The sequence below is a fragment of the Somniosus microcephalus genome, chromosome 11 (genome assembly GCF_052327205.1).
Source record: "Somniosus microcephalus isolate GS21.2 chromosome 11, FLI_Smic_1.0, whole genome shotgun sequence".
Classification (NCBI taxonomy): Eukaryota; Metazoa; Chordata; class Chondrichthyes; order Squaliformes; family Somniosidae; genus Somniosus; species Somniosus microcephalus.
The window spans coordinates 134,158,416-134,184,154 of NC_140997.1; the positions used below are offsets into that span (position 1 = coordinate 134,158,416).

Sequence of the window (25,739 nt, forward strand, 5' to 3'; positions counted from 1 at the left end):
CAATACAACATTGAATACAAAGGGTCAAAACAGCATGGGAATGCTGACGGTTTATCGCGCCTACCGTTGCCAACGATAGAAGAGGCACCTACAGTAGACCCAGTAGAGATATTCCACTCTACCATAGTGGAATGTCTACCGGTGACAAATTCTGCCATTGAAAGGGAGACAAGAAATGACCCTATTCTCTCACGGGTCTACGATTTAACAGTGAAGGGATGGCCAGCACATGGCGAACCACTGTTGCCAGCATTCTCGCAAAGAAGAGAACAGCTGTCAGTGTGCCGAGGAACCTTGATGTGTGGATCCAGAGTGGTGATTCCACCCAAACTCCAGGATAAAGTGCTAAAGGAGCTTCACGAGGGGCATCTGGGTGGAGTGAAAATGAAGAACCTAGCTAGGGCGTTTGTGTGGTGGCCAGGTATCGATGGAGACATCGAAGACATGACCAAGAGCTGCCTAGGATGCCAGAAGGTCCAAAATGCTCCGCCACAGGCCCCTCTACATCCATGGGAGTGGCCCTCATCTCCCTGGCAAAGGGTGCACATCGACTTTGCTGGTCCATTTATGGACTCAATGTTCTTAATCGCAGTTGATGCACACTCCAAGTGGCCAGAGGTAATAAAGATGTCCTCCACCACCATGGAAAAAACCATCACAGTATTAAGGACCATATTTGCCAGGAATGGGCTGCCGGAACAGATATGTTCTGATAATGGACCGCAATTTGTGTCCGAAGAATTCAGAAAGTTCTTAAAGAACAATGGGGTAAAGCACTACACATCCGCCCCATACCATCTCGCCACCAATGGATTGGCTGAAAGGTTTGTCCAGACCTTCAAGAAGGCCATCAAGGCCATGGGTAATGAAGACATAAAACTTCAGCACAAGGTGGATAACTTCTTATTTGCATATAGGAATGCAACGCATATGGTTACTAACCAAACTCCCGCCATGATGTTCTACAATAGAAACCTAAGATGCCGGCTGGATTTGGTCAAGCCCAACATCCGAAGGGACATGGAGAACCGGCAGTTTCAGGGCATGAATGAAAGGCCGACTAGGGCCTTCCAGATAGGCCAACCGGTTTTGGCCCGGGACTACCGTACCGAGAAATGGCAGCCTGGAACTATCTGCACATGATTAGGACCACTGATGTATACCGTGGACATCGGAGACAGCATAATAAGGCGCCATGCTGACCAAATCATCAAGTCATCCGAAAAGGGACAACCTACACCACCACTCTATACATCTAACGATGAAGTAGAGATACCCATATCTACCTCCGATCCGGTGATACGGGAGCCCGATGAACCCGACACTGGCCTTCAAGCCGAATCAGCCTTGCCAGAAGAACCTACTACACCACCAGAAACTACTACACCCCCGAGGCGTTATCCGGACCGAGTCAGGAAGCCTCCTGAGAGACTAACTTATAATTAATTAATACAGCAATGTATATTATTTTGCATATAACATGTAATTAATAATTACTTAAAATATGATGTACTAGTTAGCTAGAAGGGGAGGAATTGTGATGTATGTGCCTTTAAGAGCAATTATGGTGTATGTGCCTTTAAGAGCCCCAGGTGTGAGTAATGCCGGTAATTGCCACTTGGGCTATATAAGCCTGTGTATTGTGTATATCCTTTAGTAAAACCCCCCCAGACTTGCTTAGTAAATACCGATGAACCAACTCCTGTCTTCAGTGTCTTTATCTACACACGGACACTACAGTAACCATTCAATGATCCTATAGTTCAGTGCACAATTGGGGCTCCCCAAGCCTTGGCTCTGCTAACCTGTGACTAAGCTCTCTGCATGTAGGTAAATGGGGCGTGCCACTGTTATGATTTAGGTCTATTCTAGATATCTGATCAGGTTCAGTGGTATTAGGTTCAGTGAGGTCAGTTGCTCCTTTAAATGGCCTGAGTGTCTTATTTGTAATGGGAGTTGACTCACACTGTCCTATTTCTACTTGTACCGTAGCAACACCTGGGAGTGTAACAATGAACTGCCTTGCAACCAGAACTGGATATCCATGTCTTTTGCCCATGTATTTCTTCAAGTTCCCTAAAGAAGACCAAGTTAACACTAGATGAGGCAAGGCTTGCTTCCAATTGTTAAGCTGCTTTATTCGACAGTAAAGTGCACAGACTTAGTAACAGTTACAATCAGATTCCATTAGCTCGATCTGTAAAATTTATTTGTATGATGATATAAAAATAGTGGGTACGCTACGTTACCTAACTTCCATAATTCTTCTTCCTTAACTTCAATAGAATAACTCCTCTACATCCAGACTTTTTTTGAGCCTGCCTTTTTTCCCCTTTAGCTGCACCTTCTGTTGCAAAAGCTAAATTATCTTCTCAGTGTCTGAAATTCTGCTTTATTTTCTTAACATTCACAGCTGAGAGATCAAAAACCTTCCAATTCTATGGGCGTGAGATGCACATCAATTATGTAGAAAAAACACCAATTCGCTTATTATTTACAGTCTATGCAGAAATAAAATCAAGGTAGCTCATTAGCATCTTAACTACCTATTGTTTTTTAAACTTGCAGTAATACACCATACTTTTAAAACATTACATTTAAAGTAACTTTAAAAAAAATCCTCTCTGTTGTTGTAAAATGGTCAAAAGATTCTGAATCACAAAAGTTCCCAAGGGAGAGGGTGCACTCTGTATCAGGCAAACAGATTTCTCAGAGCTTAGATTGGAGACTCTCAAACAAAGTGATGGCTTTCCATGCATGTCAGATACCCCGCTGATACAAAAACAATGGATAAACTCACAAGTAATCGATTTACTGCTTTCTGCTCACACCAGTGAGTGCTTATAGTGCGCTTTAGATTACAGCACAGATTTGGACCAAATTCACCACAGTCCAGTGTCCCAGTATCAGCTATGTGGTCCCCTGCAGCAAAGAGTTGGGTTGGAGTGGGGGGGGGGGGGGGGGGGGGCGCTGAGAAAGAAAAAACAAGCATCTCAGAGAGGAACCCACGTAAGAGTCCTGGGACCAGGTCATCTGTCCATTTCCTCTCTCAGGGAGGCCAATGGGGCAACATTTATAGAATATGTTGAGATTTTCCCAGAAACGAACCACTCTTGCAAAATTATGCCAGAAACTATCATGCTAAAAAACCAGAAAAACATGCACATTTTTGCTAACCCATTGGAGCTACATTTCAGTTCTCGAATGAAGTCTGCAATCGGGCACAATATACTCCAAGGATGAAGGATGCCCTGGACAAAGATCACACAGAAAGACACAGACAGACTTTCAGATCTGTGAAGTGAGCAGTCAGCAGACCCGAGTTACACTGCAGGTTATACTGACAGCAGCCACAAAGGAGCTTGGACACATGTAAAGCTCCACACCCGGGGGGGGGGGGGGGAGTAGAGCATTGGGGGACTCACTTTAATATTAGGAGAGCACGAATGGGAGAGCCTGCTTTCTTCCAACATTAAAAGGTAAATTTCAAACTAATGTGTCGATGTACACACAAAATTGCTCTAGTGGAAGCATAATTGCGCCCTGGGAGAAACCATTAATTGCCAACCCTGGAATGGCAGCTACCTCTTCAATTTCCATTCGGAGCCATATCACACACTCTCATCCCAATCTGCGTCATGTGGATGTGTGTGTCAGATCCTAAAATATCTGAGCCAGCTGCTGAACGTGGTAAACCTCAAACAGACAGAGCCGATACTCTTGCCCTGCTAATGCATTACAGCACAGGAAGAAACAGTACTGTGTCAGGATCACAGCAAAAGCAGTCTGCAAGAAAATCTGAACAGAGGCTAGGATACCGAGCCCATCATTCCTTCACTGGCTTGATGTGCCCCCACTTTGTCTACAGTGCTCACCCAGTCAGTTTTGTTGTGGGGGGGGGGGGGGGTGTGGCAGCCAATAATTTAGATCTTTAAAAAACAGAAAAAGTGCAGATTTCAATTGCTGCATTAAAAAATTGCTACGTGCGTGTATGAGTGAATCCATTTCGTACTTGCGCAGTGATTTTAAATGCCCCCACCCAGACATCTGGACTGAACAAAAAGCTGGCAGCTCTAATGAAGTTAAACCACTGTAACAGGGAGACACTCAAAACCATAGAATTAATAGCACAGAAGGAAGCCATTCAGCCCATCATGCCAGTGCTGGCTCTTTGAAAGAGCTATCCAATTAGTCCCATTCCTCTGTTCTTTCCCCATAGCCCTGCGAATGTTTCCTTTTCAAATATTTATCCAATTCCTTTTTGAAAGTTACTATTGAATCTGCTTCCGCCCTTTCAGGCAGTGCATTCCAGATCGTAACTCACTGCGTAAAAAAAAAATCTGCTGTGTAAAAACGCTCCTGCTCCTCAACGGCTGACTTTAAAATACATTTACAAAGTCAGGATTTTAGCCTGCTGCTGAGACACATTAAAATGTAGATTATCAGGTGGCAGGGCGCAGGGGGCCCCACCATACTGCAGAATGGAAAATGGACACCTGCGCCAATTCTGCACTGGGGAGACAATGGGCCCATCAACTCTGGGCCATTCTTGCAGCCAGCTGCAGAGCAGCATTGCCGAGGGAACGGGGCGGAGAGGGGCGCATTAGTGAAGAAGGAAACAGTTCCAGCACTCATGTCTGAATTATGAAAATGAGATAATTGGATACAAGTATTTAATAGTCTGTACCCTGCATAAGAGATATTAAATTGAAAATATTCTGTGCCTCTACTGATGGCACAGCATGGTTAAGGCAGTGATTAGCCAAGCTATAGTGACCAAGAAGGTCTGCCCCGAGTTAGCTGATCCTGACCAAAGCCGATGTGTAGCAAATACAATAGGACTGATTGCAATCAGCCAGGGTTCTCCTCCTGATCAATAGCTAGTGACTGCAGGAAGAAAGTGCACATTGAGCGCTGGACTAGAACAGAACTGGCTCGGCTGTTATCCACGGTCAAATAACCTTCCAACACTCCGCAGAATGGTACTGGGATGAGGAACTGGGAGGGCACCCGATGCTTGTGGAACTGAACCCCAGCCTGAGTCAGCGCCATTTGAAGAGGGGAGAATATTTTTTTTAAATGAACAGAAATATTACAGCTCTGTGCTCTACACACGACCTCTCAGCTCAAAGGCGCTTCAGCAGCATCACTTACAACACATGCATTTACCTGAAACCAGTTATTCACCTGGGTTTACAAACTCAATCACCTGTTCAAACGAGCTGATGGCATGCTGCTACATTTTGCTACTGACCCATGCCCAGTTTGCGCTTGTGAGATTAACTGCAACTCTCTATTTTTTTGTGACACGACATGGTCCATTTAATTACATTATCACATATACCTTCCTGGCGGCGGCGGCTGAGATCATGTCTTATAAAAGGTAGGTGAAATACCCAGTATATAAGCAAGGTCAATGTAGTCTCCAGGACTACTTTTCGATTACCTAAAGGGGTCGAAGAGGAATTTTCCAGATTCGTTTTGCCATGGGATTTTATCTGTTTTTTGCCTCTCCCAGGAGATTACATGACTGCTGGTGGGTAGAGGGTATCTAATCATAATGCTGCAGCCATTATATCATGACCGCGTGAGGCAGGCTTGATAGGCAGGAAAATACGATCTGGGTCTGTTCATTTCCACATGAGTCATGATACTATGCTACGACCCCCTTTGATTACATTCTAAGACATGCCTGTCTCTTATAAAGGGATCCACCCTTATTTCTACACCACCCCTCCCTCTCTCTCTCCCTCCCTCCTCTACCCCCCTCTCTCCCCTCCTCCTCTACCCCCCTCCCCTCCTCTCCTCCCCTCCTCCTCCTCCTCTACCCCCCCCTCCTCCTCCCTCCCCTCCCCTCCACCCCCTCTCCTCCTCCACCCCCTCCCTACCTCCCTCACCCCCCTCCCTACCTCCTCCACCCCTCCTCCTCCCTCCCCTCCCCTCCTCCCTCCCCTCCCCTCACCTCCCTCCCCTCCACCCCCTCCCCTCCTCCTCCACCCCCTCCCTACCTCCTCCTCCTCCTCCCTCCCCTCCCCTCCACCCCCTCTCCTCCTCCACCCCCTCCCTACCTCCTCCACCCCCCTCCTCCTCCCTCCCCTCCCCTCCTCCCTCCCCTCCACCCCCTCCCCTCCTCCTCCACCCCCTCCCTACCTCCTCCTCCTCCTCCCTCCCCTCCCCTCCACCCCCTCTCCTCCTCCACCCCCCTCCCCTCCTCCTCCACCCCCCTCCCCTCCTCCTCCACCCCCCCCTCCCCTCCTCCTCCACCCCCTCCCCTCCTCCTCCACCCCCTCCCCTCCTCCCTCACCCCCCTCCCTACCTCCTCCCTCCCCTCCCCTCCACCCCCTCTCCTCCTCCACCCCTCCACCCCCTCTCCTCCTCCACCCCCTCCCTACCTCCTCCACCCCCCTCCTCCTCCCTCCCCTCCCCTCCTCCCTCCCCTCCACCCCCTCCCCTCCTCCTCCACCCCCTCCCTACCTCCCTCACCCCCCTCCCTACCTCCCTCACCCCCCTCCCTACCTCCTCCTCCTCCTCCCTCCCCTCCACCCTCTCCTCCTCCACCCCCTCCCCTCCTCCTCCACCCCCTCCCCTCTTCCTCCACCCCCCTCCCCTCCTCCTCCACCCCCCTCCCTACCTCCCTCACCCCCTCCCTCCTCCTCCTCCTCCTCCTCCCCTCCCCCTCCACCCCTCTCCTCCTCCACCTCCTCCTCCACCCCCCTCCCCTCCTCCTCCACCCCTCCCCTCCTCCTCCTCCACCCCCTCCCTACCTCCCTCACCCCCCTCCCTACCTCCCTCACCCCCCTCCCTACCTCCTCCTCCTCCTCCCTCCCCTCCCCTCCTCCCTCCCTCCCCTCCACCCCTCTCCTCCTCCTCCACCCCCCTCCCCTCCTCCTCCACCCCCTCCCCTCCTCCTCACCCCCCTCCCCTCCTCCTCCACCCCCCTCCCTCCCTCCCTCACCCCCTCCTACCTCCTCCTCCTCCTCCCTCCCCTCCCTCCACCCCCTCTTCTCCTCCACCCCCCTCCACCCCCTCTCCTCCTCCACCCCCTCCCCTCCTCCTCCACCCCCCTCCCCTCCTCCTCCACCCCTCCCTACCTCCCTCACCCCCCTCCCTACCTCCCTCACCCCCCTCCCTACCTCCCTCACCCCCCTCCCTACCTCCTCCCCCTCCTCCCTCCCCTCCCCTCCCCTCCACCCCCTCTCCTCCTCCTCCACCTCCTCCACCCCCCTCCCCTCCTCCTCCACCCCCTCCCCTCCTCCTCCACCCCCCCTCCCTACCTCCCTCACCCCCTCCCTACCTCCTCCTCCCCCTCCCTGCCTCCCCTGATAGTGAGTTCCTAACTTGGGCCACATTGCCAAAGGGAGCACCCAGCAGAAAGCAGGAGGGATGAGGGAGGTTTAAAATCAATTGATTGGGAGGTAAATTACTCCCATCTGTTCTTGTGCACATTTTAGGGTGGAGCTGAAGAGCAGCACCAGGGAAGGCCTGATCAAGGAAAGATTTGGGAGTCTGGGACCAGAAATATATCCCCTCCCACCAATATTTTTTTTAAATTACCAGTTATTACACATTACTTTCCAATCTGTGTCAAAATATTAATACAAGAAAACATTGCTAGGTGTAGGGAAATGTATCTATTTTTTTTTACAACGTCAGTGCTATGCAACTATGCAACCAGCTTTTAAAAAAAGTCTATTTAGGGCAGGTTGTTGCTTAGTGTGTTAGTAATGCAACGTGCATTTGAAGTGTGTTTATTTTAAAACGTTTTACTCTTAAAAATCTTTTGGAAAAATAAAAAATATTTTCTTTGGGTGGCTTCACGTGACTGAGGATGTTTGCCATCCAGAGCCTCTCGCTACAGTCGAGCCACTAAATGCATCCAGAAAAAAATTAAACTGTCCAAATGAATTTTTTTTTAAAGTCAGAACTCAGCAAATGCCAGCAAGTGGCAGTTTATGTAAAAATAAACCACATGTGGTACAACTCATGAGGCTTGTGTTAGCGAGAGTCACAATTTACGGAGGCAATATCACTCAGTGGGTATTATGGCCCGAACTGGCTCCGACGCAGAGCAAGACTCCCTCCCGCAGAGAGTCTCAATCCATTTTGCACCAGTGTCAGGTCAGACCCCCAACTCTGTATTCAGGCTGTATTTACATTGTGGGCAAAATATGGCGGTGCCTCAACTGCAACAGGCAGCTTGTTGGAAAATCGCGAGTCCACTGTCCCTCCATTCAATGGGATATCTTACGTTAAACCACCAGCCCCAACAGGAATGCGTTATCTATTCTCCGGTAATACATTAGAACATGGCGAACGCACCCATGTTCTTCACCGTCCAGGTAAGTTTTCGCACTGACCTGTGCTAATGGAATTGGTTTCCCCACACTGCAGATACTTGAATTATATGGTCTCTGTAGAACTCGTCATAACAACACAATCTTCTCCACGGATATTCAGCATTTAAAGCAATCACAATCCCGACCATCATTTTAGCGTTATTTGGTATCCATATGTCATTGGAAAAATACTTAAGCCAATAATCTTTAATGGCGTACAGTGTGCTTGTGCGATATTCTTAATTCATCCCCTCAAATTGCTCGCACCACCAGCAACAGACCTTCTGTACTCGCCAGTACTTCATCCTAACATTATACAGCTCAAAATGTTCTCTTCAGTCACAGCCCAAATTTAGGATAGCACAAATAGTTTTACTTCCATGTGTTTTTCACAGCTCAAGGAGACAAAGTCTGAAAATTTCATATGTTCATTAGGAATTCAGTAAAAGTAGTGAAACACTGCTATTTAACCTCAATTATTAATGCAACATGGGAAATGCTATTGATGGCCGGAGTTGAAACACTGTTACAGCTTAAATCAGGCAAATATCCAGCATGTTGTTCATATTCAGTCACATCTGCTGCCATCACCTCCAAATGCAACAAACTGTGATCAAACACTGTGCTGGTACAGTGGGGGGGAGGGGGAAATTGAGAACAGGCCAATCAATTAAAGTCTGTGAGCTGAGCTCCCATTCTTCAAACCCCAGGTTTGCTCAGTTGCCTCACAGCGCCAGGGACCCGGGTTCGAATCCGGCCTCGGGTGACTGTCTGTGTGGAGTTTGCACATTCTCCCCGTGTTTGCGTGGGTTTTCTCCGGGTGCTCTGGTTTCCTCCCACAGTCCAAAGATGTGCGGGTTAGGTTGATTGGCTATGATAAATTGACCCTTAGTGTTAGGGGGATTAAATACATGGGGTTACGGGGATAGGGTGGGATATGTGTTGGTGCAGGGGTTACGGGAATCGGGTGGGATATGTGTCGGTGCAGACTCGATGGGCCGAAATGGCCTCTATCTGCACTGTGGGGTTTCTGTGATTCTGTGTGATATGGACTACTAATTAAACTCAAAACTGCACTTGCTATTCTGATTGTACCAGTACTGAATGGCACAGACAATAAGCTCATGTTGTTAAATACTCACTGGGCTACCTTAAAGCAGTGACTGCCTGAGCCACACAAGTCAAGACATTCCCAGATTTGATCCCTGGTTTGTGCCGAGTCAGATGGTCTTAGTTGGGGAGACTGGCAGGGGCATTAGAATTGGCCTTAATGTCATGGTTTATGGGGAGGGGGAAAGAAACAGCCAGGATTCTTGCTCCCGACTGCCATCACACCAATCCTTGACAGATGCATTCGTGTACAAGGACTTTCAGCGCGAACAGGTTCAGCTTGACGGTTAGGCTCCCCTTGGTCAAATAATCTGTTGACACACAGGCCCCAAAGTTCCTCTGAAGGCAGATCTGGGGGAACTTCCGCCTGCCCATGGATGTATCCCAACCAAACCAAAATCCAAGGGTTAGAGGCATTAGCTTATTGCGGGCAGGATCCCTTGGCATCACTGAGGGCTTGCTTCTTCGAGGAGGCTTGGTGGAAATAGGTAAATGGAGCCACTGTGCAAGGCAAGGCAAGGCTTTCAGCAACCCTCCAAATTTGAATTTGCTGCTTTCTCCAACATAGGAACAGGATTCGGCTAGTCAGCCCCTCGAGCCTGTCCCACCATTCAATGAGATCATGGTTGGTCTGTATCCCAACTCCATCCACCCACTTTGGCTCCATAACATTTAATACTCTTGGCTAGCAAAAAAATCTAGCAATCTCGGATTCAAAATTATTAATTCAGCTAGCATCTACTGCTTTTTGTGGGAGAGAGTTCCACACTTCTACCACCCTTTGTGTGACAAAGTGTTTCCTAACTTCTCTCCTAAATGGCATGGCTCTGATTTTTGTTATGTCCTAAACTCCACCACCCAATGTTCCCCCTAATTTTTTTTTGGGTGCAAGGCCCCTTTAAGCAGTTGCATGGCCCATGCACATGTGCAAAATTTAACATTGAGAAAGCCGGTCTGGGGCTGCATGGGACAGGCAGAAAACTGCGTGGCTGCACATCCCAAAGGGAACATTGCTCCCACCAGCAGAAAAAGCTTTTCACTATCGACCCTATAAATTCCATTCAAAATCCTAAAAACCTCAAGCAAATCACCTCTTAACCTATATTCCAGGGAATACAAGCCTAGTTTATGTACTCTCTCCTCATAATTTAACCTTTGGAGTCCTGGTAACATTTTGGTGAATCTGCACTGCCAATCCAAGGCCAATATAGGTTTTCCAAAGTGTGGTGCCCAGAACTGTACACGGTACTCCAGATGTGGTCTAACCAGGGCTTTGTATAGCTGTAGCAAAACTTCCTCCCCTTTATATTCTAGCCTTCTAGATATAAAAGCTCTAAATATAAAAGGCAATTGATCGCTCTGCCATAGGGAAACCAGCCTTCGTGAACCTTAGTGGCTCCACTTCCGCCATGATGAGCACCTGGCAAGCAAGTATGTTTGCTTGTTTCATGCTGCACTAGGGTGTACACTGTGGTGGGGCAAATGGAGATGGAAGTGGCGAAATTATGACAACATCCCACCAGACCCTCGCTCTTTCTGTGACATCCGCACACAAAGGGCCAGACAGAAGAAGCCCCACTTCCGGCGGGGATTTTAACATGCAGGAAGAAAGGAGTGGACAGCTGGCGTAACTGGGTTCTGCCCCAAAATTCCTCTCCTTGCTCACCCAGATTGTGCAATTATTTCCTACCCTCTAAGGGTGGGAATTTCAGGGCTTCATTGTCTAGACTCATACGTGAAGAACAGCCACTTGGGTGAAGTGCTGGAGGGCAGTTGGCATTCGTGAACCCCCCCAAACAAAGAGGTAACCATAATGAGGAGGGGAGATAAATCAGACAAGACATCAAAAACACTGTAGGATGAAAACTCTTCACTAAGCAAGCTCCCAGCAGTTTTGCAAGCGACACATAAAACAAGCCCATATCTACCTCTGAAATTGTTTATTCTACCATTTCGAGAATGTTTGAGCTTTTTTCCCCCTCTTTTTAACATTAAAGTTCCTTAAAACTTTTCCACTGAAACTGATCTGTGCCCAGTGCCCACCAATGCCCAGAGTCTCTCAAGTACTACACACACAGCCAGCTAAGCTGTACCTTCAGGGCGCACTTCTCTCCTGTTTTCTTGTGAACACACTCCAGCACTTTGCCATTGACTCCCAGTCCCAGGACGTGAGTGGACACTCGGTAATCGTCGGTGATGGCGTTCTTCCTGATCTCGGGCCGGGGCTGCGGATGGTTGAGGAGGCTCGGGGCTCCAGCCCCCGCCGGTTTACTCAACTTGGCTGGCGACAGCGGGGCGGGATCGTTGCCGTTGTGGAGCATGGTGAGGACAGCGCGTTAAATAACAAACGAGCCGACCTGATCCGGGCGCGGACTGTTCAACCGGTGGGGAACATTAAGCGAGGGAGAGGCTGTGGGCTCGGACTGCAAGCGAGACCGTGTCCTGACTCCGCTGGGGGGCAGGTGCTGCCGCTTTTAGCGCAGCCTCGGGACTCTACGATCAGCTGATTTCCTGAACACGTCAGTTCTGGTAGCTCAGGGCAAGGTCACTTTCTGCAGAAGCAGCTCGGAGAGGCAACATTAAGAGGGACCCGCTCCAGCCAAAAGGGTAAAATACACACGAAGCACTCCCTCGTTCTCCAGCAGTCATCTTCGGAAATGGATAACCCCGGCTATACAAGGACACCTTCCTCCTAAAAAATGAAGTGTCTGTCAAACTTTTTGTCGTTGAGAGAAATCAGATGCGAGGGATAGCCCCGCGGTAATGTGAGACTGACTGACCCCACCACAGTCACTGTGTGATTGACTGATTCCTATAGTGTCACTGTGTGAACTGATAACTTGCACTTGTCTTTTAAGTAATAAAAATGTGCCAAAGTGCTTCACAGAAGTGAAAAATACAGGAAAAAAAGCGAACTTACATTTATAAAACGACTTATATAACTTCCCAAAGCAGAACCAATAAATTACTTTTCAAATGTAGTCACTATATTGTAATATAGGGAAACATGGCAACCCATTGTTGGGGTGAAAATAAATTCACATCTAAACCGTGTAAAAGTAAAAAGATGCAGTTTATTATCAGAGCTCTGGGAGAAGCGTCTCAAACCCCGCGGTCTGTGTGAGCACCTTCTCAATTTTACAATGGCTGTTAGGCTCCTTTTATACACCTCAAGGAGCTGAAAAAGTACAGAAAATACATAAATTCACGTGGTTATTACATCACTGCTTTAGCAACAATTTATTTCTAACAAAATCTATTCTTTCAATTGATTGGACATCGTACAATAGCTAATTAACCCTCCCCTGCAATGATTCTGGCAGTTAAGCCCTCGTGACCCTTATTGGTCTGCAACACTAGGCTGCAGGTCATAGGTTACTTACAAACAACTTGTTTGTAACTGAACCCATTCTTTCTGTTCTGCTTCTTATCTCTGCCCTCTGGTCATGATGTCTGGTTCTTCAAACCGCCAGACCATATTTGCTAGGCTGAGGTTCCTTTTTCCTACCTTTCCAAAACTCAAAACAACTATTAATATTCTATGCAAGCCATTTAGTTTCTTTGGCCTAGAAATTCACTTGCGTTTGCGCCCAATTAGGGGCGAAAGAGTGGGTTGCGCCAGAAGTTGCGTCGCGCCCGAAATTAGGTGGGCCCTAACATCGGCGTTAGCCGGTAGCGCTGCGCCGGCACCGATGACGTCATCGGTGTGCGCAGTGCCCCGGTACCGCCCAAAACCACGCCGATCCCCATCTTCAGTAGCGGCCGCCTCATCCGTGGCGGCCGCTAACAACATCGGGAGACCGGGTCCTTTCAGCAGCCTTAGCGGGGCGCTTTAAGGTGGAGGTGCGGCCGGCCGCTTTTTCGGCGGCCGCCTGCCCGCACCTCCTTCCCCGGCCTCTTCCAACCCCCCCCCCCGCGGCATTGCCGGCTGGTTTCCGTGGAGCCCGGCACTTCTCCGTTGTGCCGGGCTCTTTTGCCGGCACTTGCAATCGGGGCTCCGGCCGTTGCAGGCACCTCCCCCTTAAGAGAAGGGGGGGCCTGCAGTACAGCAGCCTGCCGCACCGCATCGGGTGGCGCAGCGGGACCGGCAGCGCTAAAATTCACTTTCAGCACCCCAAGCGGGGCGGCCAAACCCTGGAACAGCGCCCGGTTCCGCTTTGGGGCGCTGAAAGTGAATATGGGGCAGGCACAACTGGCTCCGCGGCGGGCGCAAAATTTACGGTGCAAACGAGCTGGCGGGGCTATACCCAATTTCTAGGCCTTTATGTTACTACTCTAAGTTTAGCTGACATTTTATTAAATCTTTCTCACAGTTCAGCATTAGCTGTGTGTAGCCTGGTGGCTATGCCTTATCTTATTCTTGTAAGGCTCCATTGTATAATGTCCTTGAGCTGGGCATACTTTATCGCCACCTGGCTTCTCCTCAGCTCTTGGTGATCTTGCACATGACCCCTCTCTCTTTCCTTTGTCTAAAGTCATTTGTTTGCCCTGCATTTTAAACACTGAGAGGATTTGCTTTAACCCTTTCAATCCCTCCTGTTGGTCCCGTACCAAATTTAAATTTTGGCTAGGGATACCAGTTTCTTTTCTGCTTTTACCATCCTCGGGATTTCTCCTGTATTGATGGCTTCAACTTATTAGTTTAAGTTTGTCTCTCCCTTCTATCTGTCATTTTGTGTTGGGCATGGTGGTCTGTGCGAATTCCCCAAGAGCCTTACATATACATTTCTGCTTCCGCCAGTTCTGCCTTCCATATTAGCTGTGCACCGTCTGGTTCAATATTGACCACAGCGACTGGCATTATTCGGGACACAGCTGCCTTGCAACACACATTCAAAATCATCATCATTACACAAAGCAATATTACAATTACAATAACAATTATTAGTCCATGCATCAAATACGATCCCCAAGTTCCTCCAAATAGCCATTCCCACCAGTCCCCCCCTGGGGTCTTTCGTAATTTCTTAACCTCCTTCCGTATATGTTGTGCCAGGTTTGTTATGTTATCCGAGCTGTCAGGGATATACGTACAACATCCAGTTCCCAGCATTGTGCACGTCCCCCCCTCTTTAGCCAAGAGGTAATCAAGTGCCATCCTATTCTGGAGGGCTACCGTTCGTATGGCTACCATTTCGACACTGATCTCCAGTAAAGCTTCCGCTGTGTCATTTGCTACCGTTTCAAAAATCTCCACCATTAACCGTACTTCTAGAATAATTTGAGTGGTCCCATAAGACGGGAACATTATGGCGGCAAATGTCTCCGCTTCAGTTATTGCGCATTTGTTTCGGTTTATGGGGTGGTCTGCTAGTGTAGCCACGTGATGCACATAAGGAACTGCGTATCCTAAATAACACGAACCTGTCCAAAGCTGGGGTAGCCATGGATACGCTTTGTGACCACATATAAAATATGTGCCACTATATGCAATGTAATTCTTCCAAACATTGTGCATCTGGGTAATCTTTCCCTTCCACGGGCCTCTACTAGTCTTATTCCGAACTGTACTTAGGTTCCACGGGGAAGGTATTATCACCTAACCCAGTTCTGGCTTCCTCCAATTCATAATTCTGCTTGCACTCACTCCATCCCACAACCTGTCCATCCAGTCGTTTGCTGATTAAGCATAAGCTTCCCTTGGGTTGACCGATTCCCGATGTATTAGTAATTACCAGGAACGGGGGGTGGGGGGGTGAGTGCGGTTGTACTTCGGTTGGTACCATCCTCGGAAGGCAGTGAGGCGATAGCCTGCACTCCTCCAATCCTCTGCCTCCAATTTCTGTCTAAATCGCCACTCTACCAGAGTTCCCTCGGTACTATTTTGTCGAATAATCCATTCAGCCATGTCTGAGGCATTAAAAGGGATGGCTCTTAAGGGAATTCCCCCCTTTGCATGGGTTGGAACGTGGGAACATACCCAACAACTGGACTGATTAAAACACTCAGCATAAACATACGACATGTAAAGAAATGTATTCACGTGCAATTCCCTCTTTAGTCGCTTGAGGGCATCCGGGCACCATAAGTCGATAGAACATGAAGTATTTCCGCACGGAACAGTCCAAATACCTCTGCCAGTCAAGTACGTTCTCGAATTCTGAGTAAGCGAAGCCGTCGTTCCAGTTTCTCGCTCTAATATCCACTCCTTTCGGTCGGCATCATCATGGGCTGGGCATTGAACGGTGTCCCGATTACACAGTCTTATCCGATTCCATTGCTGATGAAGGCATTCATATTCGAGTGGGGTGATGTCCATCACACATGCTGCAACTACACTAATTCATATAAGCAATTTCATCTTATTACTCTATTTTAACAACATCCCAAAGGCTATACCGCCAACCTAACCAATTGTTGCTTGTAGACTCTATTGTCCTGTAGGGGCATATAAGTACATAAGTATTAGTTTGACGGTCCCATCATTACCATTTGGGTTCCTCCTTCCCCCTCTTGGCGTCGAGGTGGGTGGGATTGTTCCCATATGTACTTCAGAATCCAGCCCAAGGTGGAGCAAATTAAAATAATACATATTGCCCAAACCAATCCTCGCACTAGCGCCCATTCCCATTCCTTATACTGCATCCAGTATCCCGCACTCTCCATAACTGGTATTTGTCTTGGGGCGTCCATTTCTACACTGGTGAAGGGTTACATAAGAACATAAGAAATAGGAGCAGGAGTAGGCCAATCAGCCCCTCGAGCCTGCTCCGCCATTCAATAAGATCATGGCTGATCTGATCCTAACTGCCAATCTACTATCACAGAACCATCTCCTGAATCTAACAGAATTAGACACACGAAATAGGAGCAGGATCAGGCTACACGGCCCCTGGGCCCGCTCCGCTACCCACAGGGCCATGACCGATCCGAACCTAGACTCATGTCCAAATTCCTGCCCGCTCCCCGTAACCCTTAATTCCCTTTACTTCTAGGAAACTGTCTATTTCTGTTTTAAATTTATGTAATGATGTAGCTTCTACAGCTTTTTGGGGCAGCATATTCCATGGGCCTACCACCCTCTGAGTGAAGTAGTTCCTCCTCATCTCAGTTTTGAAAGAGCAGCCCCTTATTCTAAGACTATGCCCCCTAGTTCTAGTTTCACCCATCATCGGGAACATCCTCCCCGTATCCACCCGATCCAACCCCTTCACAATCTTATATGTTTCAATAAGATCGCCTCTCATTCTTCTGAACTCCAATGAGTAGAGTCCCAATCTACTCAACCTCTCCTCATATGTCCATCCCCTCATCCCCGGGATTAACCGAGTGAACCTTCTTTGTACTGACTCGAGAGCAAGTATGTCTTTTCTTAAGTATGGACACCAAAACTGTACGCAGTATTCCAGGTGCGTTCTCACCAATACCTTGTACAACTGAAGCAATACCTCCCTATTTTTATATTCTATCCCCCTAGCAATGAAAGCCAACATTCCATTGGCCTTCTTAATCACTTGCTGCACCTGTATACTAACCTTTTGAGTTTCGTGCACCAGGACCCCCAGATCCCTTTGTACTTCAGTACTTTCCAGTTTCTTGCCATTAAGATAATAACTTGCTCTACGATTTTTCCTGCCAAAGTGCATAACCTCACACTTTCCAGTATTGTATTCCATCTGCCAAATCTCTGCCCACTTACTTAGCCTGTCTATGTCCCCTTGCAGGTTTTTTATGTCCTCCTCACTCACTACTTTCCCCCCCATCTTAGTATCATCTGCAAACTTTGATATGTTACACTCGGTCCCCTCCTCCAAATCAGTAATATAGATTGTAAAGAGTTGGGGACCCAGCACTGACCCCTGCGGAACACCACTAGTTACTGATTGCCAGTCTGAGAATGAACCATTTATCCCAACTCTCTGCCTTCTGTTAGATAGCCAATCCTCTATCCATGCCAGAATATTACCCCCAATCCCGTGATTTTTTATCTTAAGCAATAATCTTTTGTGTGGCACCTTGTCAAATGTCTTTTGGAAGTCTAAATACACTACGCCCACTGGTTCCCCTTTATCCACCCTATATGTTACTTCCTCAAAGAACTCCAGCAAATTTGTCAAACATGACTTCCCCTTCATAAAACCATGCTGACTTTGTCCTATTAAATTATGATTATCCAAATGTCCTGTTACTGTCTCCTTAATAATGGACTCCAAAATTTTACCTACCACAGATGTTAGGCTAACCGATCTATAGTTTCCAGCCTTCTGTCTACTGCCCTTTTTAAATAAGGGTGTTACATTAGCAGTTTTCCAGTCTGCCGGGACCTTTGCCGAGTCCAGGGAGTTTTGGAAAATTATTACCAATGCATCCACAATCCCTACTGCCACTTCCCTCAAGACCCTAGGATGTAAGCCATCCGGTCCAGGTGATTTATCCGCCTTGAGTCCCATTATTTTACCGAGTACCACTTCCTTAGTGATTTTGATCGTGTTTAGCTCATCCCCCACTATAGCCCCCTGTTTGTCCAGTGTTGGGATACTCTTAGTGTCCTCTACTGTAAAGACTGATACAAAATATTCATTCAGTGTTTTTGCCATCTCCATATTTCCCACCATTAATTTCCCGGTCTCATCCTCTAAGGGACCAACATTTACTTTAGCCACCCTTTTTCTTTTTATATAACTATAAAAACTCTTACTATCTGTTTTTATATTTTTTGCTAATTTACTTTCATAATCTATCTTCCCTTTCTTAATTAATCTTTTTGTTATTTTTTGCTCTTTTAAAGTTTTCCCAATCCTCTATCCTCCCACTAGATTTGGCTACCTTATATGCCCTTGTTTTTAGTCGAATACTATCCTTAATTTCTTTACTTAGCCACGGATGGCTGTCTTTTCTTTTACACCCTTTTCTTCTCAGTGGAATATATATTTTTTGAAAGTTGTAAAATAACTCCTTAAATGTACACCACTGATCATGTATCGTCTTACCCTTTAATCTATTTTCCCAATCCACTCTACTCAATTCCGCTCTCATACCTTCATAGTCTCCTTTATTCAAGCTTAGCACGCTTGTTTGAGATCCAACCTTCTCACCCTCTAATTGAATATGGAATTCAACCATGTTATGGTCACTCATTCCAAGGGGATCCTTTACTAGGACATTTTTAATTAATCCTGTCTCATTACACAGAACCAGATCTAAGGTTGCTTGCCCCCTGGTCGGTTCAGTTACATACTGCTCAAGAAACCCATCCCTAATACACTCAATGAACTCATCCTCAAGGCAGCCCTGCCCAATTTGATTTGTCCAATTAATATGATAGTTAAAATCCCCCATAATTATAGATGTTCCCTTATTACAAGCCTCAACTATTTCCTGATTTATACTCCGTCCAACAGGGTTGCAACTGTTCAGAGGCCTATAGACTACGCCCACTAGTGTTTTTTTCCCCTTACTATTCCTTATCTCCACCCAAACTGTTTCATTATCCTGATCTTTTGACCCAATATCATTTCTCTGTATTACCGTGATTCCTTCCTTTATTAACATAGCCACCCCACCTCCCCTTCCTTCCTGCCTGTCCTTCCTGATCGTTAAATAACCTGGTATGTTTAATTCCCAGGCATTGTCACCCTGCAGCCATGTTTCTGTAATGGCCACAAGATCATACCCATATGTAGTTATTTGTGCCATTAACTCGTCTAATTTGTTACGAATGCTACGTGCATTCAGATAGAGAACTTTCAAAGATGTTTTGTGACACTTCGTTCCTGCTTTTGCCCTTTTTATTACTTTACCTTTTACTCCATACCTTCTGCCCCTTCCTGACACGCTCTGGTTTTTAATTTCCCCACTGCTACCTAAGTCTATGACCTTCTCTGTTGTCATTTTTATTATTTGCTCTCTAGGAACCTCCCCCCCACTAGTTAGTTTAAAGCCCTCTCTACAGCCCTAGTTATATGATCCACCAGGACTCTAGCCCCAGCACTGGCCAAGTGAAGCCCGTCCCAATGGAACAGCTCCCTTCTGCCCCAGTACTGGTGCCAGTGTCCCAGGAAGCAAAACCCATTTCTACCACACCAGTCTTTGAGCCACGCATTTAACTCTCTAATTTTATTTGTCCTAGCCAAATTCGCTCATGGCTCAGGTAATAATCCAGAGATTATTACCCTTGAGGTTCTGTCTTTTAATTTGACCCCTAGCTGCTCATACTCCTTTAACAGAACCGGCTTCCTAGTCCTATCTATGTCGTTTGTACCAACATGGACCACGACAACTGGATCCACCCCCTCCCACTGCAAGTTTCTTTCCAGCCCAGAGGAGATGTCCTTAACCCTGGCACCGGGTAGGCAACACAGCCTTCGGGACTCTCGCTCTCGGCTGCAGAGAACTCTATCTATCCCTCTAATAATACTATCCCCTACCACTACAACATTTCTATTTACTCCCCCCTCTTGAATGGCCCCCTGTTCCACGGTGCTGTGGCCAGGTTGCTCATCCTCCCTGCAGTCCCTGCTCCTGTCCCCACAGGGAGTAAGAACCTCGAACCTGTTGGACAAGAGCAAGGGCTGCGGCTCCTCCAACACTACCTCCTGGATCCCCATACCTGCCTCACTCGTAGTCACACCGTCCTGTCCCTGACCATGGGCTACATCTGAATTAATTAACTTCATAGGTGTGACCATCTCCTGAAACACAGAGTCCAGGAACTTCTCCCCCTCCCTGATGTGTCGCAGTGTCTGAAGCTCAGACTCCAGCTCATCAACACGGAGCTGGAGTTCCTGTAGCAGCAGACACTTGTCACAGACGTAATCACCGTGAGCCTCAATGGGGTTCACCGGCTCCCACATCTCGCAACAGTAACACATCACCTGCTCCATTCTATGTAATTAATTAAATTTTTTATTGTTAGTTATGGACACCCTCTGCCCGATTATAGATGCTAGTATCCCCTTTAATTTATTGGATTTAAATTAAATCAATCCCTCTAATTACACCAGTTAAATGGTTCACCAACAGTCACTCTGCACCAGAAAGGCCTTATTAACTGCAACCCACAGAGTTAAAGGTTGTAGGTCTTTAGCTGTGTCCAGTGCTTCCACCGCCCCATACCCTTTATATCAATGCAAGCACACGTGTCTCCGCTGATAAGGACTTGATGAGGGCCGGACCATTTCGGGGCGAACCCTGGTTTTTCTGGTAGGACTTTAACCATTACTCTCGTTCCTGCAGGAGGAACGTCTGGCAATGCAGTCAATTCTAAGTCTTTGTCTTTTTCTTCCTGTCTTTCCCTAGCCTGTTGTCTCATCTCCTTTAACTGTTTGCTCAATTCCAGGACATACCGGCGGAGTCTGTCTTGCAAAGGTCCTAGTTCCTCTCCTCCCGTAACTATTCCATGGGGGAGCTGCATTGCTCGCCCTGTCATTAATTCATAAGGCGACAAGTCTGTAGTTCGATTTGGTATAGCTCTTAGTTTCATTAATACAGCGGGCAGTACATCTACCCAAAATTGATGTTTTCCACTCAGTGCTTTTGCTAATGCATTTTTTAAGGTCCTATTCATTCGTTCTACCATCCCCGAACTCTGGGGGTGATAGGGGATGTGGAACTTCTGTTTTATTCCCATCCATGCACAAATATTTTTTACTATTGCTCCTGTGAAGTGGGTTCCTTGATCGGAGTCAATTTGCGTTGGGACCCCCCATCGTGGTATTACTTCTTCTGCTATTATCTGTGCCACAGTGGTGGCAGTGCAATTTCATGTCGGAAAAACTTCCACCCACCGGGTAAACTGATCTATTATTACTGGGCAGTATTTCTTTCCCCTGGAGCTTGGCAATGGCCCTGTGAAGTCTATTTGTATTTTCTCCCACGGTCCTCTAGGTCTTGGCTGGTGGGCCAGTCGTAATTTTACTGGTCTTCCCGGGTTATGCTGCGCGCACGTTAGACATTTCTGACAGTACTTTGCTATGTCACTCCCTACACCCGGCCACCACCATTCTTGTCCTAACAGATGGGTCATTGCCCCTATGCTATGGTGTAGTCCCAGGAGCGTTTGTCGAATACAACCGGGGGCTATTACCTTCCTATTCTTTCGCCAAACTCCTTTATCATCCATTCTCCCTCCTGTACGATACCATTCCTGCCTTTCTCCTGGCGAGGTGTCCTCATGTAATTTTCTAATGTCCACCTCCTCCACCTGTACACTAGCTACTCTTTCCTCAAGTTCCTTCTGTTCCACTGCCTGTTGTGCGGCTATATCCGCGGCCCGATTGCCCTCCTGTTGGCGGGTTTCTACCTTCTGATGGGCTTTAATTTTGACTACTGCCGCTTGGCTTGGAGCTTTGGCGGCGGCGAGAAGGGCTTCTATTCGTTGCTGATGTTTAATATAGTCTCCTCCTGTAGTGACAAATCCTCATCTTCCCCAAGCTGTCATGTAATCGTGCACTACCCCGAATGCATATCTACTATCAGTATAGATGTTTACTGTTTTCCCTTCAGCTAATTTCAAGGCCTCTGTTAGTGCTACCAGCTCTGCCACCTGTGCTGATAGTGCCCCATCTAACCTGCCGGACAATACTGTTTCCAACTGGTCATTCACAACTGCCCATCCCGTCCGGGGTGACCCATCAATATATTTCCGTGAGCCATCTACATAGAGGGTAAGTTGAGCCTCTTCTAATGGTTCATCCTCTAACGGGTCCCTATCCACTTCATTGTCTACTTCTGCACATTCGTGGGGCTCTCCCATCCCTAAAATACCTTCTGCGGGGTTCTCCCCGGTGTCTCTAATAATTTTTACCGATTCGTCTTTGGGTATTAAGACCGCCTCCCAGCGCGCCCTCCGCATGTTAGATACGGACCGTAATTTGTTATTATTCAACATTTCTACCAACGTGTGTTTGGTATGTAGAATAATATCGCCTGTCATTACTGTTGGTTCACTTACTCTCACAGCCCACGCCGTGCAATCCAGTGCTGCCACACATCGTGACATCCCGGCAGCCACGGGTGACTGTTGAGTTGAGTAATATGCTACTGGTCGTTTCCTATCCCCATGCTGTTGAGTCACTACTGCTGCATAAAAGCCGCCTTCATTCTCACAATGGATGTGGAATGGCTTTTTCATATTGGGTAACCCGAGGCCGGGAGCTGATAATAAGGCTTGTTTGAGGTTCCCATATGCTTCCTCCTGTTCTGGTCCCCATTCAATTAGGGCGTTGCCTGGGTTCCCCCCTTTTACTAACCTTTGAATGGGTTCTGCTATCGCTGCAAAGTTCGGTATAAAATTTCTACTGTAATTGAAGAGACCTAAAACCTTTCTGACTCCTCGTACTGAGACCGGACGGGGCATCTCTTGGATAGCCTTCTGTCGGTCACTTGGCATAGTCCGGATTCCCTGGGATAATTGTTGCCCCAAATAAGTGACTGTACTCTGCCCAATTTGAGCCTGCTTAGGGTTTACTTTAAATCCTCCTTTCTCTAGCGCTTGTAAGATTTCGGTTAAAGCAGCGGCGTGTCCGCGCTCATCTTCCGAGGCGATTAACAGGTCATCCACGTATTGCAGCACAGTGCTACGGTACGGGTTGAGGTCCACTGTTTCCAATAATGAATTCATTACTTGGTGAAAGATTGCCGGACTGTTATGGAACCCCTGAGGTAACCTAGTCCATGTATATTGTTTTTCCCCAACTGTAAAGGCAAATTTATTCTGAGATTCCTGGTCTAAAGGTAAAGACCAGAATCCATTAGCTATGTCCAAAACTGTAAAAATCTTGTGCTCCGTGCTCAGGGCATTTAGGATTGTGGACGGGCTGGCCACTATGGGGTGTAGTTTAGGCGTAACCTTATTTAATTCAGTATAATCAATAGTCAACCGGAGTGAGTTATCCGGCTTTATGACTGGCCATACGGGCGAGTTGGTCGTACTTTCGGTAGTCCTAATTATGCCCTTTTCTTCCAAATCACGTACTATTTCTTGCACCGCTTCCCGTGCTTCTGGCTTAATAGGGTATTGTTTATGGGACTTGTGTTCCAGACCCGGGACTATGATCGGTTCTATTTTCACCAACCCGGTGTCCTGTTTCGTTTTGGCCCAGACTCCTTTCATCAGCCCACATACGGTCCCATAGGGTTTCTGTTCCAAATCCCATTCCCTGCTTAAGGATGTCACGCTTCCCACCTTAGCCAAATGAATACATGGTTTATCTATACTAGCCTTTGATCCATCTCCTTTGGGCCAAACAATTTTATTTCGCGCGGAGTCTACCAATATATTAAATTCTTTTAACAAAGCTATTCCTAACACGGTGCCTTCATTATTTGGACAGACAAAGAACTGGGCAGGAAGGAGTTTCCCTGTTATTTCTAAAACTTGTACCTCACTTTTATAAGCTTTAATCTTGGTGCCCCCTAACCCTACTATAAAAATCCATTCCTTGGTTATTGGAAGGGGCAAATCAGTCAAGGATACTGATGCCCCTGTGTCAACTAACATCTCACATGGTTGGCTCCCTAATACTGCTGCTACGTAGACTCAGTTATCCAAGCCTCCCTTTACTGGAGCCGCCTCCCGTCAAGCTCCTGCCTGCTACTGTCTGTTTAGAGGTACCGTAACCCTTGTGCCCACCAGTCAGGTTCGCCCTTAATTGTTGATTCGTTATCCATAAGGGTACTTCCCCTTTCTCGGGTTTGTTCCACAATCCAGTTACCATATGTGCTACATATGTCATTAGCAGCCGCCTGCTGAGATGCATTGTACTCTTTTATTAATTTATTAATGGTTTGGGCGTGTGTTTCTAGCACTGTAACTATCTTTTGTAGATGTATGGTCAGCGTTTGATCCTCAGATAATTCTTTATCTGTATTTTCATTTGTCTTTTGTAATACATCTTTAATGCGAGACCCCAGGTCTCTAACCTTTTGATCCAGTGTCGCCAAATCATAATTTTCCTTCTATCACTGTGGGGAAATATTAACTTAAAATTCAGAAACTTAAATTTAATAATGTCCCATATCTTTAAATTTCATACTAAAGTTGTTGCTTGGTGAACTTAAACAGCTGTCAGTGGAAAGGGTTAACTCCTTTGCAGGTTTTTAAGAAGGTGGAGCAAAATATTATCAGGCCTAATTGCGTCACTTCACGTAAATTAAAAAAAACTTTCCTGATCGAAAAAGACAGTTGTGTTTTCACACTTTAACTAAACACGAACAGAACAGATAAAGCAAAACAAAATAGCACATTCTTGCAGAAAACAGTAAATTATGTCATATTTCTTATTGTCCTTTCTTCAGATGTCTTTCCAAAATACTGTAAAAACATAACTGGAGAAAAATTAGTTTTTCACATTTAAACAAATCAAATCAAACTGCTTTAGAAGATTTCACCATAGCAACCGCATCTCCAAGGTTAAATCTTAGACTGAAACTTAATGTAACATTGTACAGTTTGCACTGCAAGTACAAAAATCTATCGCAATCTTTTGTTAAACAAACTTTTTGTTGCTCTTCTCAGTTTTTACACACCAGCTTAACTTAAATTATTTCAAAGGTTCTTTTTTCAATTCTTGGGGCACAATCTTATTTGCACATTCTTAAAACTTCCAAAATGCAAGACAAGACAAAAGATTTAAACACTTTTAACACAGAGAAGTGGGTGGAGCTAAAACACACATAACAGAATCTTTCTTTTAAAGAACATCTAATCAGACAAAAGAAATACTTTAACTTCTTAAACATTCATAGTCAGGAACACTTTCACACTTTAATACGCACTTTCACACAAACTGAAATTCCAGCATTTTTTAAAGGTTCCTTTCACTCAGCAAATCTTGGCCTAGAAATTCGGTTGTTAGCGCCGGCGCTGAGCGCCTAAAGAGACCTAGAATTGGGGCGATACCCTATGTTGGGGCGTTCGCTATGAAGATAGCGACAACTCAGATATTGACTATACATTTAGTGCCTGCACTAAGTGTTTGCGCGCGCCCGCGAGCGCAAGCAGATCATGATGTCATTTCAGTGTGCAACGCCTTTTAGGAGCGCCTGAGCGCATATTGGGTGGCGCCCGGAGCCTTAACGCCCAGCGCTATTAGTGACAGTTCGAGGGACGGCTAACAGGCCCTTCTCGGAGTAGGGGGGCGCTATTTAAAGGGGACAGCTCTAGTGCAGAATCTTCAGCCACTTGGCCTGCTCATTGCGATCGTTGCTGGAGAGAGTTGGCGAGCTAATGTGGAGCGGAGTTCTGGGAATTTAGCTTTACAGTACTTGGGTCCTTCAAACCTGTCCGAAGCACTTGCAGCACTACACCTAAAAGCCTTTTGACCAACTGGCATCGGAATGGGAGCTTCTTTG

The 25,739-nt window shown here is 46.9% G+C and overlaps 2 protein-coding genes across 4 annotated transcripts in view; both read right to left on the reverse strand.

Moving 5' to 3' along the window:
• LOC147110894 (MAP kinase-activated protein kinase 2-like) overlaps positions 1-12,103 on the reverse strand; it is a 125,941-nt gene extending 113,838 nt beyond the window's left edge. Inside the window, exon 1 of one of the 3 annotated variants that reach the window (XM_086001287.1) lies at positions 11,540-12,098. In XM_086001287.1, the coding sequence (XP_085857413.1) occupies positions 11,540-11,767 (228 nt within the window). In that variant the 5' untranslated portion in view covers positions 11,768-12,098. Of the gene's footprint in view, positions 1-11,539 lie in introns of all 3 variants that reach the window. The other 2 variants (XM_086001284.1, XM_086001286.1) reach the window with 2 other exon arrangements.
• Positions 12,104-12,500: 397 nt separating this feature from the next.
• LOC147110895 (endogenous retrovirus group PABLB member 1 Env polyprotein-like) overlaps positions 12,501-25,739 on the reverse strand; it is a 31,803-nt gene continuing 18,564 nt past the window's right edge. The window contains exon 3 of the mRNA XM_086001288.1: positions 12,501-15,824. Coding sequence (XP_085857414.1) covers positions 14,161-14,904 — 744 coding nt within the window. The 5' untranslated portion in view covers positions 14,905-15,824 and the 3' untranslated portion in view covers positions 12,501-14,160. The remainder of the gene's footprint in view (positions 15,825-25,739) is intronic.